Below are 19,245 nucleotides of genomic sequence, written 5' to 3' on the forward strand. Positions count from 1 at the left end.
CAAGCACAGGAAACTTTTTTTGAACTGACCCAGCAATTTGTATTTTATGTGATTTGGTGATATTCATTGCTTGCTTAGTTTGGCACCCTTTTGTGTAATGCAGTTAGACCATTCAAAGCAAAAGCTGCATAGCTGGACAGATCTGTCACAATTTATTAGATTGCTTGATGAATTTTATTCAACTGACCTTTTTATTTAATAGGCCCAGACAAAGTCTGCAAAGTACTGACTGCACACTTTGAAAGAACTCGAAGGGTGATAATTCATGCGAATGGCATATTGTTCAAGTGTTTATCTAGAGTCTGGGAGCTTTCCCTTTGATTGGGAGGGTGTTTACGTAGTTCCAATTGTTAAAAAGTGTGACAAGTTGAATCCAGGGAACTGCAGTCCCATTAGTCTGATAAATTATGAGTAAGATGCTTGACTGGATCATAAAATATGCTCTTTATGATCGCCTGAATAAAAAAAGCATCAGCGGAGGCACTCAACAAGGCTTTTGGAAAAAAAGGTCACATCATTTGAATAAGCTGCGAGGTTTAGCATACAAGTATCCTAGTAGACATTTTGTCTACTTGAACTTTCAGAAAGCCTGTGGAAAAGGTCTCTCAAAATAACTCCCTCTGCACGACAGGTTCTTGTGGAATCAGTGGGATGTTGCTACAATGGATTAAGAACTGGCTGCATTTCTGTAGGCAGAAAGTTATCATTAATGGTGTGGTTCTGCTTGAAGACCAGTTGCTGGTGGTGGTCCACAGGGATCAGTGTTGGGACTATTGGTTGGAATTTTATCCCTCCCCCATCCCAGGAGCAGGCTGGGAGTTGGGGGGGGGAGGGGGTGCGTAAAATTGTTTAGGATGATGGGGGTTGGGGGGTTGCCATGTCCATCACCTACCCACCCCCACTAGTATCTCACCAGCGGCAGAGGAGGTGGCAGGTGGCCCACCCGTCTTTTGGCCATTAATTGGGCACTTAAAGGCCTCTACCTGCGCCATTGGTGTTTTACCAGCGGTGGATGGGCACTTCGCCACCTGGGTAGCCGCTCGGTAATACCTGGTGGCCTCCTTGCGGGTTGGGATTGCCCTCCTGATTGGGCACCCTGCGCCCCACAGAGGCGCCCCCCCCGCCTTCAACATCACGGGCCGCCCCTGCTGGATCAACCCCCCACCCCCACCCTCTCGATCGACCGCACCCCTTGCTTAGGCCTGGCCAGTTAGTGCCAGCAAGCCCCGGCCCCATTTGCCTGCTTCCCAGTCCAGCGTCCATGGTGTCTCCTCTCGCTGGGTGCAGTGGCAGCAGTGGCCACCACTCCTGTTGGGACTGAAGAGCTGCTGGCCCTCTGATTGGCTGGCAAGTCTTGGAAGTGGGACGTCCTGCCTCAGAGGGGCAGAAGCCATGACTGCAGGCAATTAATTGAGCCACGCAAAATGCGGTTGTGGCTTCCTGGGTCAGCGGTTCCAGCCAGTGGGGAGGGCCACTGCCTCCTCGGGAAATTCTGGCTTTTTTTTTACTATCTTTTTAAAAATGTTTTGGATAGAGGTGTTTGGGAGAATGATGCACACCTTCATGGATGATATGACTATTTGTGCAAGTGTTTAAATTATGGAGGAGAACAAATTGCTGCAAGCAGATATGGATTTGTAGGGTGAATGGGCCAAAAGGAACACCGTATTTAACCTAGATCAGTACAGTGTTGCACAGGTAGGTGGAACGGACACCAAGCACACTTACACTTGACATGGAACAGAACTGAAATCAGTTGAAAGAAAAGAATCTTGGTGTTGTAGTTCACGAGGATCATGACCAATACCAAGATGGCTTGATAGAGGTGCTCAAAATTATGAGGTGTTTTGACCGAGCAAATAAGGAGAAACTGTTTCCATTGACTGGTAAGTCAGTAACCAGAGGACAGCAATTGGATAATTGGCAAAAGGTTGATAGGTAAATTGGCCATTATAAATTGCCCCTAGTATAGGTAGGTGGTAGGGAAATATAGGGACAGGTGGGGATGTGGTAGGAATATGGAATTAGTGTAGGATTAGTATAAATGGGTGGTTGATGGTTGGCACAGACTCGGTGTGCCGAAGGGCCTGTTTCAGTGCTGTATCTCTAAAAAAAAAAACAGGGAAGATGAGGCAAAATGTTTTTTATTCAGCAAGTTATGGTCTGGAATGCATTGCCTGAAAGAATGTTGGAAGCAGATTCAATATTAACTTTCAAAAGGGCATTTGAACCCACACCACATATTTCTTCCTTGAGTTGAAACTTAAATTTTCATATTTACTTAACCCACTGTGCATGAATGATGGTTTTGAAACCTACAATTGGGGAAACATTTCAATTTTTAATATGATTTATACTGGTACCATAAAAATCCATAGAAACAGAATTCAGAGCAGTCATATTGAGGATAAAATCTTGCAGTGTTGAGACTCAAACCAATACAATTTGAGGATTCTTGTATTTGAGTTGGGGGCGTGGCCAGTTTTGTGGGTGAAGTTGAACTGGAGGGTTTGATGGACTGACGTTAAAGGTTCAGGAGACTTTAACGTATTGTAGTTATGTGATAACTCGCTAAATTTCACAATCTTAAGGCATGTGATTGACTTGTGCCCCAGTTTCACACATCTGAGTGCAAATGCGGAGGAAATGCTGGGCCTCTGTTTTATGTTACTACGGGTTCTTGAGGCCAGAGCACAGTAGAAGCCTTTGCCCTAAAGATTGGAACGCTTGGAGAGATTACCTTGGTCAGTGTTGATAGCCCATCATTTTGGAGTTCTTCTGACAAGCTACAAAATGAACTAAAGTGTAAAGTTCAGCAAAGATGCTTCAGTTAATATGTGACTCTAACCACCAGTCACTTGATTATGACAGACGCTATGAACGCTTGAGTTGTGGAAGTGAACTGTGAAACCTAAGCAGCCTGCTGCTAATTAAAGTCTTCCTGCTTTAGGATCCTACTCCCACTCCCTGTACATTTTCAAATCTTTATACTAGTTAACACTGGTGGTAATTTTTCTTGTAAAATTAGAATGTTTAACTTGTAATGACACCGTTATTAAATTGTTTTATCTGTTAAAAGACAACATCGTTTTTAGCAAAATGCGAAACTAGAGTTTTTATTTTGATGGGAAAAGAAAAGCCTGCAAGAGAGGGGACTGTTCCAAAAACAAATATCAAACATGAGTCGATCTTTGTACAACTGCATTTGAAGGCACCTTCAACTGACAAATTGCTGAAATGGATAGTACAAAGAATTTTTTTTTTATGTTCCTGACTGTTAAATATTTGATGTGTGCAGTGGTTCCACTGTTTCCCACCATTTTTCTGTAGTATTTTAAGGTACATGAACAGATGTAATTGTATCTCCTCCAGATCTATGACTGATCAAAATAAATTGGATCAATGCATTTGTAAAAAAAAAAGTTTCATGTATTGTATTGTAATTTTTCAAACCTCAGTGACCCCTTAAATGGAACATTACTTTCTGGGAAATTTTGAAAAACTGGGAATTTTGCATCTAAGTAGTTTATATTAATAAAGCTGGCATTGATAGTTTAATTATCTTGATCATTTCATTTTATAAAATCTCTCCTATCCTTTGGCTGCATTATGGAATATTCTGGGGCCTGGTTGGTCTCTGATCTCAAGAATTCAGGTATCTGGTTAAAAGCTGTTGCTTATTTGAATAAATGTTGTCAAAGAAACACTTGCATTGATTTAGCTTCTTGAATCTCAAATGTTTCAAAGTGCTTCATGTGCAATGAATCACTTTGAAGTGCTGTAATATGTCTTGTAGGCAAGTAAGTCTACGTGGCACCAACCATTAAATCTACCAGTACCTGAACTGCAACTTTTAGTTTTTATGCTCCAGTTATGTATCAGTAAAATCTCTTTTTAAAAACACTTGATTACAGGGTTGTTCAGAGCAGCTGTTCCCAGTGGTGCCTCCACTGGCATTTATGAAGCATTAGAACTTCGAGATGGTGACAAGACACGGTTTTTGGGCAAAGGTACGTCTCTTTGCTCCACTTATTTTTCAGTTGCAATATCCATTTTGTAATCACATTTTTCAAGCAATTGCACAAAACATTTGGAGGGAATATTGACTTTCTTGCAAGTAAGTAAAACTATTTGACAGACTACAGGCTTACTCCATCCAAAATAAAATTAAATTCCATGAGCCTGATCTTTTGCCCATGACAGCAAGGTGCACATTACTGACTGCTCCGTGACATAGCTGTAAAATGGTGATGTGAAAAGTAGAGTGCCAAAGTCCAGCCATGTTTGTGAGTTGGGTTAGTAGGATGTTTAAACCTTCAACCTTTGAGTCCAGGGTTGGACAAAATGCACTAGCTTCAACAGTGAGTCCAAGTAGGAGATTAGACTGCCACCTCAAGTCCTGCTAGATATTCTTTTAAAGCTATGCCAATAGCTCAGCATCTTTAAAGTTGGAGAGATGATTCAAAAGGCAGCTTATAACCTGTGTGTACCCTGCTCAGGGTTTGATGCTATTTAAAGTGGTGACTATCTTAATTGGCGTTCTCTTCTTTGACAGTACCATTTATAGTTGGCAGTTTCTGCTTGCAATTTTAATGCAGGAGATCAACAATAATTCATCCCTTGTGTGCTATGTGCAGTCTGAGGTAAATGTTGTTCTAAAGCTTGTGTATTTAGGATAATATTACAATGCTTCACGCGGTGCATTTGTGATGTTTGCATAAAACCAAGTCTTGATTAAAAGGCAAACTTCTGCTGACAAACCTGTTGGGTGCTGATGGCAACCAATTTATCATTGGCTAGCTATGTGCTTGTAGTACGAGCTTGTCAATATTGCACTGGCATGGCTTTCTTTGGTTGCAATATTAGCATTCTGTTAATGGCAAACAATCTACCAAATGTTCAATTGAACTGCTACTCAACTGGAGGCAGCAGTTTGAAGATGAAGCAGTAGCTGTGCACTGCTTATACAGTTAAAGCTTCAACAACAGAAACTCTCATTTATATGGCACCTTTTAACATGCCAAGGTGTAATCAGTCAAAGATTTAAGCTGAGCCAAAGGAGGAGACCTTGGGACAGGTGGTCAAAAGCTTGGTCAAATAGGTAGCTTTAAGGAGTGTCTTAAAGGAGAGAGAAAAGTAGAGAGGTCTAGGGAGTGAATCCAGAGCTTGGGGCCTACATGACTGAAGGCAGGGCCACCAATGGTGGGAAAAAGAAAAGGTGGTGGGGGTGCTGGGGGAGGTGGAATGTACACAGCCAGAATTGGTGGAATGTAGAGATCTGGTAGGCTTGGAGGGCTAGAGGAGGTTAGGAGAGAGGAATGATCTGATTTTGTTTTGCCTTCTGCCAGATGCTGAGGCTAATTGTAGGACTCTCTTGCTGTTCCAGCTGACCGCTAACTCAGCACAGACTGGCAATCATACCTGGAACATTCCTGAACTCACTGGGCCAAAAGAACAACAATCGAATTTCAATTCAAACTTCCCATTTCAGCACTACAAATAATATCCAATCATGTGCCAATCATTTCACGTGCATTTATAGTTGGCTTATAGGAGCAATTTAGACTTGGATTATTCTTCATAGAGCTCTTGGGTAGTGCTATAGCAGACTCACTTGAGTTGGCAGATGCAAATGTTTTACTGAGATTCTGGAAAAACTGACAAGGTTTCCAGAAACTAACTGAGTTTTAGCTAAGAACTTAGTATTGCATTTCTTCATGTAGTCTGATGAAGTTTCTCAACAGATTTCATACCTTAATATTATCGAACACAGACCTGCCTACTCATGATCTGGCTTTTGAGGAGTCTTAGTATTTTTAGGATGAACAGAAAATGTGAAAAAAATGGAACTAATGAGGCTATCTAATGCATATCATCAGTTATCCAACTTCATTGCTTAACTGAACACAAGTCCTAACACTTTGTTTTCTGTGTCTATTCATTTGAGGGACACTTGATGGCTCATGGGTTATGAAGTTCATGAAAACTAAGTAGATCATGTACAGGTTGGGCTTGTCAGCTCTTACCTTTAGGTAATATGTAGTGCTTAAATTGCTCCACAGTGTGTTAGGAAATGAGAGTGGGAGATTTCTGAACTTTACAGGTCACAGTGAGACTTTCTTCCGAGCTTCAAATAGAAGTGAATCACTCACTCAAGCTGGGAAGCTCGGCATGCTGTAAATGATACACTTGCAGCCTTGTCATCAGAGATCTGGTCAACATAACCCAAACCAGATACAACACCAACCCAGTGGAACTAATAATCAGGCAGTCAACATGTACTGCCAGTTTTAAGCTCAGGCACCAACTTAAAAATCTACTTCCTTGACTTTTAACCTCACTTTGGGTGATGCCCACTTCAATTCTGAGTTTTTCCACTTCCCATACCAACTATTTCAAGAATTGTGTAATATTTATATATTTATCAGATCGGATTCTGAAGCCTTAGTCAAGGCTGCTTCCATTTTATTTGAAGGTTCATGTGTAAAAGCATGATTTATATTTTAGTCCTGATTCAATCACCCTCTGCTGCTTATTAAATCTGTTAAGCAAGTGGGAGGATGTAGGAGCCAGAGCTTAATGTTGGTCTTTTTTATGTTCCAGCACTAGAAATAAGAAGGCCTTCCTGGTGCTATCAAATGGCAAATATTTAGGAACTGAAATATTTGGTTGACCACAGAAACACAGAATTGTTACAGCACAGAAGGAGGCCCTTCAGCCCATCGTGTCTGCACTGGCTCTCCAAAGCATGCAATTTACCTCGTGCCACTCCCTCGCCTTCTCTTCGTTGCCCAGCATATTTTTCCTTTTCATATAATAGTCCAATTCCCACTTGAATGCTTCACTTGAATCTGCCTCCACCACATTCTCAGGCAGTGCATTCCAGATCCTAACCACTCGCTGTTGTGAAAATGTTTTTCCTCGTGTCACCATTGCTTCTTTTGCCGATTCCCTTATATCTGTGCCCTCTAGTTCTTGATGCATCCACCAATGGGAACAGTTTTTCCCTATCTCCTCTGTCCAGACCCCTCATGATTTTGAATACCTCCATCAAATCTCCTCTCAACCTTCTCTTCCAAAGCAAACAGTCCCAACTTCTCCAGTCCAGCCACATAACTGAAGTTCCTTATCCCTAGAACCATTCTTGTGAATCTTTTCTGCACTCTCGCTAATGCCTCCACGTCCTCCCTAAAGTGTGGCACCCAGAGCTGGACGCAATACTCCAGTTGAGGCCGAACCAATGTCCTATACAAATTTAACAGAACGTCCTTGCTTTTGTACTTTTGCCCCTATTAATAAAGCCTTGTATGCTGTATTAACCACTCTTTTAACTTATTCTGCCACCTTCAATGATTTATGTACATATACCCAGGTCTAGCTGCTCTTGCACCCCTTTTAGAATTGTACCCTTTATTTTATATTGTCTCTCCACTTTTTCCCATCAGTGGCGCAATGGTTAGCACTGCAGCCTCACAGCTCCAGCGACCCGGGTTCAATTCTGGGTACTGCCTGTGTGGAGTTTGCAAGTTCTCCCTTTGACCGTGTGGGTTTTTGCCGGGTGCTCCGGTTTCCTCCCACAGCCAAAGACTTGCAGGTTGCTAGGTAAATTGGCCATTATAAATTGCCCCTAGTATAGGTAGGGGAATTGAGGAAAGGTGGGGATGGGGTAAGAATATGGGATTAATGTAGGATTAGTATAAATGGGTGGTTGATGGTCAGCACAGACTCGGTGGGCTAAAGGGCCTGTTTCAGTGCTGTATCTCTAAATAAATAAAATTAATCACTTCTCTGCATTAAATTTCATCTGCCACTTGTCTGCCCATTCCACCAACCTGTCTATGTGCTTTTGAAGTTCTGCACAATCCTCCTCACAGTTCACAATGCTTCCAAGTTTTGTGTCATCCTCAAATTTTGAAACTGTGCCCTGTACACCAAGGTCTCGGTCATTAATATATGCCGGGAAAAGCAAGGGTCCTAACACTGACCCCTGGGAAACTCCACTACAAACCTTCCTTCAGTCTGAAAAACATCCATTACCTTCCATTAATCACTACTCTTGGTTTCCTGTCACTCAGCCAATTTTGTATCCATGTTGCTACTGTCCCTTTTATTCCATGAGTTATAACTTTGCTCACATGTCTGTTGTGCGGCACTTTATCAGATTCCTTTTGGAAGTCCATGTACACCACATCAACAGTATTATCAACCCTTATCAACCCTCTCTATTACCTCATCAAAAAAACTGCGTTTATTAAGCACAATTTGCCCTTAACAAATCCATGCTGGCTTTCCTTGATTAACCTGGATTTGCCCAAGGGACTATTACTTTTGTCCCGAATTATCATTTCTAGAAGCTTCCCCACCACCAAAGTTAAACTGACTGGCCTATAGTTGCTGAGCTTATCCTCACAGCTTTTTTTTGAACGAGGATGTAACATTTGAAATTCTTCAGTCCTCTGGCACCAACCCTAAATTTAAGAAAGACTGGAAAATTATGGAAATCTGAAATTTTTACTTTCTCCTCATTATCTTTGGATGCATTTCATCCAGTCCTGGTGCCTTATCAACTCCAGCGTTGGTGATTTGCTTAATTCTTTTTCTCTCTCTAAGACTGTGTCCTGTACTATGTTTGTGCACACATCAATTTATAGCCATGCACTTTATACTTGACACTTAAAGGCTATGCTGCTAGAGTGCATGAACATAAAAAATTTGTTTGTCATTACTTCTTTGGGCAATGGATATATCACACAATATATAATGTTGGTTTCTTCTGACAATGCTGCAACATAAACAGGGCAGCATTAGTGTCTCCATAGGCACTGATGGCCATGTCATAAGTTGAGTTTCCATGGCATCTTTGGAGACAGATCATTGCAAATGTAGATGTCTGCCTACAGTGGTGCAAGCCATTACGGATGGCTCCTGGACAAGAGATTAGTCACCGGCACTGTACATGTGTGTAGGCTATGTTTTCAATCTGCCTCGCAATGTCAACAGTCTGAATTCAGAGTAACGGTCACCTCACCAAATTGGAAGCAGTTCTCCATTATAAATGAACCAGAGTGACTCTGGTTCTGTACTTGGTAGATTCTGGCTGTCACTTTACTTCTGTTGACCTGACCTCGTCCATCAATGGACCAATATACTTTCCAATGTCTTCTGTTCAATTAAACCTCCTTTTTCACTTCTGCTAGGTGTGTCAAGAGCTGTTAAGTATGTTAACCAGTTCCTTGGACCTGCTTTATGTAGTCAGGTAACCAGTGCATCTGTGGTGAAGTTAACCTATGGAGCATGTGTTTTGCTAACTAATATTCCAATGCCTGTAAAGCATGTGTGCGCATGTGTGGGAGAACAATTATTAATTTGCTTGTTTATTCCAGGGGTTACAAAAGCTGTTGATAACATCAATACATTAATTGCACCTGAGCTGATTAAGCAGGTAGGTTTTGATGTCCTTGACTTGCTCTGTTGAATGTTCTTAACCATATTTCTTGTACCTTGATCCAAGATGTCTATTTCTACCGATTGGACTCAGTATGAGTCTAATAGACTTTTTTTTTAATGGAAGTAGCTCCAAATTGTGGCAGTTCCTGCCCATTGACCTCATTGATACAGTAGTGCAGAACGGCAGCAACAAAACTCTGCATGAGCAGACCCCACAATCTCTTGTTTCTGACTTCCGTTTGAAATTTCAAGATCTCAAAGAGTTAACGATTGGGTCAGAATCTCGGAGAATGATGTGTTAAGAGTAAAGCAAACTGTGGACTTTAGCTAATGTCCATCTGGGAAAGAGTCAGCAATATGCATCAATGGTGCTAGAATTCAGCCTGCCTGCAGACAGATTCAAAAATGCACGGCTGCTGCAGCTGGCATTTCATTGGGCTAGCCACTTTGTGGTCCTGATTCCAGAGAGGGGGAGGGATTTACTATCTCCAGACGTGTTTCCGCCGAGCCGTTTACACCAAATGGTTGACCTCCAAACTTGCCATTGTTGAAAATCCTTAAAGGATACAGGGTATCGCTGTGATTCCTAATTGAGTTTTACCCAGTTCAGCCACAGCAGAGGGAATCTAGGCATCACACCTGGAAAAGGCAATATGAGATTGGTAGATAAGTGAACCTTAAAACATTGTGCAAAGCATAAGGGATTTTTTTTTCTTTACTTATGTTTGACTATTATATAGATAATCTGGTTAATTCAGCAGCAAAATTACAGTAGGTTATTTCAACATTTGAAGTTCACAGTACTGCAAAATGGGGATTAGGCAGTAACCAACTTTTGGAAAATTGCAATTGCTGGAAATTTGAATTAAAACAAACAAAATGCTAGAAATACATAACAGGTCTGCAATATCTGAAAAGAGAAAATAATTATGTTTTGAATGTAAACCCTTTTAGTTTTGATGAAGGACCCATGTCTTTTCTCAATTGAGGTTGTTGGACTTGTTATAATTGCCAACATTTTCAGATTTTGACTTTTAACAAAGCATCAATAGAGTCCAGCCAGAATATGGCAGAACCTTGAGTTCCCAACAGTATTCAAACACCTTTTATCTTCTGTGCTTATTCAACATCAATGTGGAGAAATGACTTTTAAGTATACCAATATTTCAAGAGCTGCATGAATAATGCACAGAAGAAATAGATCGGCTTTTTTGAACAAATGCTGGCAAATGATTTAAAATCCCTTTTTTCTCAGTAGACATTGTAAGTGCTGCAGAAAATTGAGTGGATTTAAAGGCCACTGTAAATTCCAAAAAAAATCTATTCTCCCGATCACTTGAATAGGTATGTACAATACTTCCTTCCTGCCAGCAGCCTCTCGAGGACTCGTGTCTTGTGAGCAAGCACATTTGACTGACATTAACCATGGCCTTTGTGGTGGATCCTGTCGGATGGTTCCCCGAGCAGACCGTCAAAGTCATTTGGCGGAATGCCTCATCACCACCAGAACTTTCAAACAAGCACCAAGACGTAGCTTGGCTGGTGGTGAGAAGGGCCCTCCCCGTCAGATCCTTCATGCACACCCGAAGTCTCGCCCCCTCCGCACAATGCCCCCGCGGTGGCTGTGGTGGGGAAGAGACGGTCGCCCACCTCCTCCTGGAATGTGTCTTCGCAAAGCAGGTGTGGAAAGAGATGCAGTGGTTTTTGTCGAGGTTCATCCCAAGCAGCTCTGTAACACAGGAGTCTGTGCTCTACGGGCTGTTCCCAGGGACGCACACTGAGACAAGCATCAACTGCTGCTGGAGGACTATCAATTCGGTGAAAGATGCCCTTTGGTCTGCCCGAAACTTGCTGGTCTTCCAGCGCAAAGAGTTGTCCACTACCAAATGTTGCAGACTGGCACATTCCAAGGTCCAGGACTACGTGCTGAGGGATGCACTAAAGCTTGGGGCAGCCGCAGCAAAGGCTCAATGGGGAAAGACCACTGTGTAAGGTCCTCCCACCAAGCTGAACTGAGGGGCTGGATCCATGGGAAACCCCTCGAACTGTATCGTTAATATTTTCATTTGCTGTAAATGTAAAACTGTAATTGGCATGACAATTGTGAAATGGAAGGGTTGTGAAGAAACCCATGATAGTATTGAAGGAAACTGATCTCCCTTGCAATGTTTGTATTTTTTGGTGCTGTTTGAAACTGTTTGGCAATGTAAATTTTACAGATTTTTATGAATAAAGTATATTTTGGAAATGAAAAAAAAAACCATGGCCTTTGTCAGTTATCATATCGGAACAGCTGCCAAGTTGGACTGTGATCCACCAAACACAGCCTGTGAACTGGGAGGGGAGGGAATGGGAGAGGAGAGACTCAATAGAGAGAGTCACACAGCCCACGCCACCTTCCAATGGTAATCTTTTTAATGTCTGATAAATGCTTCGAATATTGCTATGCTAAATGTTCTATAGCATTACATCTGGTCTTGTCCAACCAGCTATGCTATAGCCAGTTAACAGCAATGCAATATGGATTATGAACACCCATTTATGTAAAACTGTATCAAGGGTTTAAGGAAAATAAAATGTTGCCTACTTTTGTAGATCCCAGAGGCAAAAGTGCTTTTTCCATAAATGGACTAATTGTATGTATGCTCTTACTGCTGGATACTGAAGGTTGTTGTAAAGGATACCTTACTATAAAGCTTTTAAAGTAGATTGAATAATCCCAGGTCTTATTATCATTTGTTGCTGACGTTTTTTTTTGTACACACTTTCAACACAGTTTTCTATTAACGCCATACGTTCCTGTCTGCATATAACTTATTCCACATTCCTAGGCTATTCATTATCTTAATTATTATCCAGTTGTTTGAACTTCGATTTGGATATAATAATTTTCTCTGGCTGCTCTCTTTAGGTCCACTTGTATTTTATGTTTTATTATTTAACTCTGACTTCATAACTCAGCTCTTGTATTGCAGCATGGCTTATTTTTGCACTTGGCTCAAGTGTCCCATTTAATCATCTTTGATCTGAAGTGCAGTTATGAAGTATTCATACTCGACCCTATCTTTGCATTCATTCTATTGTTTAATTTTTAAAAGAAATTCAGACCCAACAAAATTATACTTCTGGAAGTATGCACGTCAAACTTAAAACTGCATTTTGGAAAATAAGAGTGCCTGGTATACTAACCATTTTGGACAAAATGCCACAAAAGGGATTGTGTGAACTTGTTGCAGAATTGATACTAGAATACAGGGCAGTGGGAGATGGGAACTGAGGCAGGGAAGATTGAATAGTAGCATTTGTCAATTTATTTCCCTCAAGTAAGTCACTTCGCTCACTTGGTCTACTTGCATTCAGTTTGGTATAATAGAAGTCGAACTTCAGGGTGACTCTTGTGCTATCACTAGGGTCCTACCAAATTCACAGCCATGAAATCTCAGGTCCTCCATGAAATCAGCCATTTTGCAAACTTTGCGCGTTTTAGTGATTGACACAAGGCTCAACTCATCGATTGGTAGATGAGGGAGGGCTTCCAATGCAGTTTTGAGAGAAGCAGTCTCAAGTGTTAGTGCACAAGTGAGAGTGCCAGAATGAGCAAATCAAAGACTGCCACAACCATTACTACAGCACATGGAGTGAAAGAATTTGGAAGCCAGTGAGTAAAGAATGTGATCTGTTTACAGTCCTCTTTTTAACAATAGTTTTTGAGCATACAATAAATGCCATTTGAAACCATAAAACCCCCGTTTTTTTGTTTTAAATAAATCATTTTCATGGTTTGTTGCAACACAGTGAAATTTACAATGTGAGATTCTGAAATTCACAATTCTTAAGACGCTGTGACTGTGAAATTTGTAAAATTTGACTCTGAATTTGGTCGGGCCCTAGCTCTCACCATTCTGTACATTTGTTCACCGGATTCGTCACATGGTTTTCTGCCATAACTTTATCACCCTGCCATTTTACAGTGATATTAGTTCAAATTCTATGGGCTAGAAATTGCTGTGGTGAAAATAGTGCTTGAAAGCTTCGGGTAGAATTTTCCCAGCTCTGGGATGGTGGGCTTGGAGGTGGGGGTACCAGGATAATTGTGGGGAGCCAAGGACGGCTCCCTGACACATTCCCGCCACTGGGGAAGTTTGCAAGCAGACAGACAGAGACAGATCAGTTGCTTGTTGCACATAAGCGGGCAGCCAGTTTGCATGCTGAAGTCTCCAATTGGGGGCGATATTACCAGCTTGGGGCAGCTGATTGGAGCTGGCCTTCCTGTGGCAATCCGGGGGTGGGGGGGGCGTTTATCAGATCCAGTTTAAGTGACACTCCTGTTTTAATGGACCTGTTAAAATAGCAGTCCGGGAAATGCATCATCGTAAAATATTACAGCACAGAAAGAGGCCGTTCAGCCCATTGATTCTGTGCCAGCTCTTTCGAAGTGCAATCCGGTTAGTCCTCCTATCTCTGCACTTACCTCAGATCCCTGCAATTTTTTTCTCCTTCAAGTATTTATCCAATTTTCCTTTTGAAAGCTACAATTGAATTGGTTTCCACAACCCTATCAGGCAGTGCATTCTAAATCCTAACCACTCGTTGCATTAAAAGATTTTCCTCATGCCTCCAAATTTCTAGCCTGCTATCTACTACCACTTACAGGGTTGTACTGAGATTTTCTTTTGGGCCTCCTTATCTCGAGAGACAATGGATACGCGCCTGGAGGTGGTCAGTGGTTTGTGAAGCAGCGCCTGGAGTGGCTATATAGGCCAATTCTGGAGTGACAGGCTTTTCCACAGGTGCTGCAGAGAAATTTGTTTGTCGGGGCTGTTGCACAGTTGACTCTCCCCTTGCGCCTCTGTCTTTTTTCCTGCCAACTACTAAGTCTCTTCGACTCGCCACATTTTAGCCCCGTCTTTATGGCTGCCCGCCAGCTCTGGCGAACGCTGGCAACTGACTCCCACGACTTGTGATCAATGTCACACGATTTCATGTCGCGTTTGCAGACGTCTTTATAGCGGAGACATGGACGGCCGGTGGGTCTGATACCAGTGGCGAGCTCGCTGTACAATGTGTCTTTAATGCGCACATATTGCTGTGATTTTAAAACTGCAAAACGCCCAGTTGAAAAATCCTTGAAGTCAGTGATGTGCACCATTCTCCACCAGTATTTATTCTGCTGTTTAAAATGTCGTGCTGCGTTCAGGTCAGTAAATATCTTTCTATTTTTAACCAAAGATTCTTCTCAATTTCTTTTTGTATTTGGCTAATTATATTAACACCACTTGATATTCTTGGGCTATTTATCAATTTGTACTAAAGTCTGCAATATGCAACAATTCATCTGGAATGTATGTTGCTATGGTTCTGATTTATTGCTTGAATGAAGTAAGATCCTAATACAATAACTAGTATTTGCATGAGTGCAAATTTTAGCATTTCTATTCCGTGCTAGTAAGTGCTGAATAAATGTATGAGGCAAAGACAAGGAACAAATGAATTGTGATGGCTGTTGCATAATCTGCAATGTGCAGTTCCTGCCTGTGATAATTTATGCAGTCCAGTGTCATGAAGACCCCCACCTACCAAGAACGAGGCATATTAATTGGGTCATATGAACATTAATTTTGAACTGTTGCTGGAGTGAAGAAATGACTTGTTAAAGAGATCACCAGACATTTGGGCTGGAAGGACATTTATATAAGAGACACTGCTTGTGGAGACAAAGGACTATTCCCTGATCCAATTAACCCAAATGGAATTTGATCATCAGACATTGAAGGTGTAAGGAAGTGCATTCCAGGGACTGCTAAGATGATAGAATCCACAAACACAGAAGCGGTTAAGCCAGTTAGTCACGTGACTGACCTGCTGGCCAACTTGGTTTTTGAAATTGTGCCACACAGAAAGGAACTGAGGGCAGTTTGCAAGTGAAGCTCGAACAAGCAAGCCTCTCTCCTGGATGTCCCTCTCTCTCGCTTTCTACCAAGCCACTGGACCCACTGAAGACACGTAAACTTCGAGAGAAAAGACTCTGACATCGAAACAAGTTGAAGTGTAAACTGGGCCGCACCGAATAGCAGGACTTACCAGCAACCAAAGACACCACATTGAACTCAAAGGACAGTAAATAACTAACAGATATTGCCTCAAACATTTCCCTTTTATTCTTTCTACTTTTTCTGTCTCTATCTGAGTGTGTATTTATCACATATGCATGCTGGTGTGGTCGTGTCACATTCGTTGTTGGTAACCAGATTAGAGTTTAAGATTAATAAAATTCCACCTTGTTTAAACCTAAGGAAACCTGTCTGATTTCTTTGCCTTACAATTGGAGCAATGAACAAGGATTCACCTGAGGGGGAGCTAAAAATACGGTGTTTCTAAAATTAAACCCTGTTATGGTTAAACCAGGCAAAGGCTGAGAGGGGATCCCTAGACCCCTTCTCACCTGGTCGTAACACTAGTCATAATTTAAGACTCTACCTCTTATCATGGAATTATACAGATCCTATGATTTCAAATCAAAGCATGTATTTATGCTAAAACCTTGCTGTCAGTGTGAAGCACTTGCCCTTCCCATCAGTGCAAACAAGTTCTTATACTCGAGCATTGTCCTCTGGGCAAATCCTGCATGCTGATCTGACCAGGGACATACGACACAAATGGGGGCGACCTGCCTTCAGCAGGAGTGCATGTAACAAAGTCTTATGCAACCAGGAATGCACCTCTCCACTCCCACTCACCCCAGCTGATTTAGGTCAATGACCTTTCATCAGAACTGGAAAAAGGTAGAGATGCAAGTACAAAAGCCAGGAAAATGGTTGGGGGGGAGAACTAAAGGAAAGGTCTATGATAGGGTGAAAGACAGGAGAGATTAAATAATAAAAGGGATGATGGTGTGATGCAAAATGAAATGGTAATGCGAGAAGTAAAGAAATAAAAGATGACTAGAGGAGGTGTGAATGCAAATAGCAGATTTTTACCAACAGTTGCTGCCCCAGAAAAATGGGGGTGGAGGTTATGATCTGAAATTGTTGAACTGAATTTTGAATTTGGAAGGCTGTAAAGTGCCGAATCAAAAGATGCTGTTCCTTGAGCTTCTGTTGAGCTTTATTGAAACAGTGTCGAAGGCTGAGAACAGAGGTCAGAGTTGGAGTGGGGCAGAGAATTAAAATGACAGGCAGCTCGGGGTCATTTTTGTGGCCTAAACAGAAGTGTTCTGCAAAATGGACCCAATGTACATTTGTTCTCCCCAGTGTGGAAGAGATCACATGAGCAGTGAATGCAGTACTAAATTGAAAGAAGTACAAGTAAATTGCTGTTTAACTTGGAAGGAGTGTTTGTGGCCTTGAATGGTGGGAAGGGAGAAGGTTAAAGGGAACATGTTGTATCTGTTGCACTTGCATGGGCTGGTGCTGGGGAGAGGGTGATTGAGGAGTGGACCAGGGTATCATCGACGGAACAGTTCCTTTGGAATGAGGGGAGGGTGAATGTTCAGAAGTGGCAAAAATGGCGAAGGATGATCCGTTCAACATGGAGACTGGTGGGGTGGAAGGTCAGGACAAAGGGAATGCATTCGTGGTTCTAGGAGGGAGGGGAAAGATAGGGTAAGAACAGAAGTGCAGGAAATGGAATGAGTACAGACAGTGAAGGGGAATCCTTGGTTGAGAAAAAAGGAAGACATATTGGAAGCACTGGTATGGAAGGTGGCATCCTCAGAACACATGGCTGATTTATTTTTCAGAATATAATTTTTAAGAGAATGAGATAGTTGCTAGACAAAGAGAACATTAAACAGTATGGGGAGTGAGCAGGAGACTGGGATTAGACTTGTTGACTCGTAGAGGAAAACACAATGTTGCAAACTTGATTGGCTTATTTTGTATTGTAACATTAAATGGGAGTAGTAATGGGCGATGGGGAGAGTGAAGATGAGACTGACATGGTGCTTTAAGATCAAGAATAGTCAGGAAAACAGTACCAAGTGACTGCACTCCTTGCCGTGACCCGCTGTACCATTCACCTCAACGAGGTGGAGGGGCGACATGATAGAGGTTTACAAAGTTAGGAGCGGCATGGACAGAGTGGATAGTCAGAAGCTTTTTCCCAGGGTGGAAGAGTCAGTTACTAGGGGACATAGGTTTAAGGTGCGAGGGGCAAAGTTTAGAGGGGATGTGCGAGGCAAGTTCTTTACACAGAGGGTGGTGAGTGCCTGGAACTTGCTGCCGGGGGAGGTGGTGGAAGCAGGTACGATAGCGATGTTTAAGAGGCATCTTGACAAATACATGAATAGGATGGGAATAGAGGGATACGGTCCCCGGAGGTGCAGAAGGTTTTAGTTTAGACAGGCATCAAGATCGGCGCAGGCTTGGAGGGCCGAATGGCCTGTTTCTGTGCTATACTGTTCTTTGTTCTTTAAGACAATGAGCACCACTGCCATTACCTTCCCTACATTGACTGCCAATCCCTGCAACCCTGAGCCCCAACTGTAATCTAGGAATATGTACTTTAGTGCTATCAATGCCTTCGCTTTATTAAGTTGCTGGTTTTGAATGAATCTAAACATCAAGCTGGTCTATGGCTAAATGCTGTGGTTACTTTGTGTTCCATTTATTTTTGAGCAGGAACTGGATTTAAATGATAACTTACCAAAGGGTAGTGCACATTGTCTGACTTTTCTTTTCCTACCCCCACAGAATGTAAATGTTCTTGAGCAGGAGAAAATTGACAAGCTGATGTTGGCGATGGATGGTACAGAGAACAAATGTAGGTGTTCTTTCTTCTAAGACAAGAGCTCACAGGTGTTTAGACCTCACCAAATGTCTCCGTAAAACTGTTGTGCCAATAAAAATCTAATTTACTAACCCATTGTTATGCCTTCTACTGTCAAGTTTTTTAATGATTGTTTCTTCTGATCAACTTTGGCAAATTATTGTCAGGCCACAGAGTGATGGGTGCTATATACTTTTCTTTTTATAGATAAATTTGTGTGGGTGGTTACTACCCTCAAGTACCTTGCCCAAGTGGCTATTTCCATATTTGCCAACAGTGTGTGCAAACATGGGGGCGGTGGTGGCAGCAGTTAAATCTGATCTGTCCGCACCCCACCCTAACTGACTCGGGCTTTGAGGCTATTTGTGCCTCTGTCACTGTCTGAGCTGATCTTCCTGGTGAACTTGGGCAGTGCATTTTACCAATCAAATCATTGGAAGCAGGATACAAATTCAGGCTTGTATTCTTCAAGATCTGTTCCGAGATGGAGTTTGGCTTCTGTTCTGGAGACCTGCCAAGTGATGGTGCTCCTGTTTGAGATTGGATGTGGATGAAATTATGCCCTGATTGCTGTTTGATCGGCAGATGCTTTCTTGACCTCTTGGTTAGCGGTGGTCATTGTTTAAAAAGTATCTGACCAGTCCAGAGTATTCTCCAACTATAGCAGTAGCCTATGTTTTTCTTCCTCTGAGGCGAAGGTGATGATGTCCATTATCTGGGGGGTTTGGTAGGGTTCTGCTGGTTACGTAGGTGATGGCTAAGGCCGATCTCCACCGGGAATGTTCAACCACAAATGGGGCAGGATAATGCAGACGACTGAGTTTTGGACAAGCTGCTGGTTCGGGATTTCCTCTCCTTGCGGTTTCTCTCTGCCTCTGATATCTGCTTGCTTTCAAAGGAGGCCGCAACCTTTTTTATTTGTGCCAGGTGCAGCGATCCTGGGCAAGCTTCTCTCGGGACACGGGGTCAATATCAAAACTCCTGAACGAAGCTTTCAGAGGTTCCATGTAGTGCTTCCTTTGACTGCCAGGA

General features: G+C 42.2%; 1 protein-coding gene across 2 annotated transcripts in view; it reads left to right on the plus strand.

The window, feature by feature from the left end:
* Positions 1-19,245, plus strand: part of eno1a (enolase 1a, (alpha)) — a 58,729-nt gene that overhangs the window by 17,354 nt on the left and 22,130 nt on the right. For both annotated transcript variants that reach the window (XM_068017018.1, XM_068017017.1), the window contains exons 3-5: positions 3,915-4,010; positions 9,384-9,442; positions 18,138-18,207. In XM_068017018.1, coding sequence (XP_067873119.1) covers positions 3,915-4,010; positions 9,384-9,442; positions 18,138-18,207 — 225 coding nt within the window. The remainder of the gene's footprint in view (positions 1-3,914; positions 4,011-9,383; positions 9,443-18,137; positions 18,208-19,245) is intronic.

The sequence above is a fragment of the Heterodontus francisci genome, chromosome 37 (assembly GCF_036365525.1).
Source record: "Heterodontus francisci isolate sHetFra1 chromosome 37, sHetFra1.hap1, whole genome shotgun sequence".
Taxonomy (NCBI): domain Eukaryota; kingdom Metazoa; phylum Chordata; class Chondrichthyes; order Heterodontiformes; family Heterodontidae; genus Heterodontus; species Heterodontus francisci.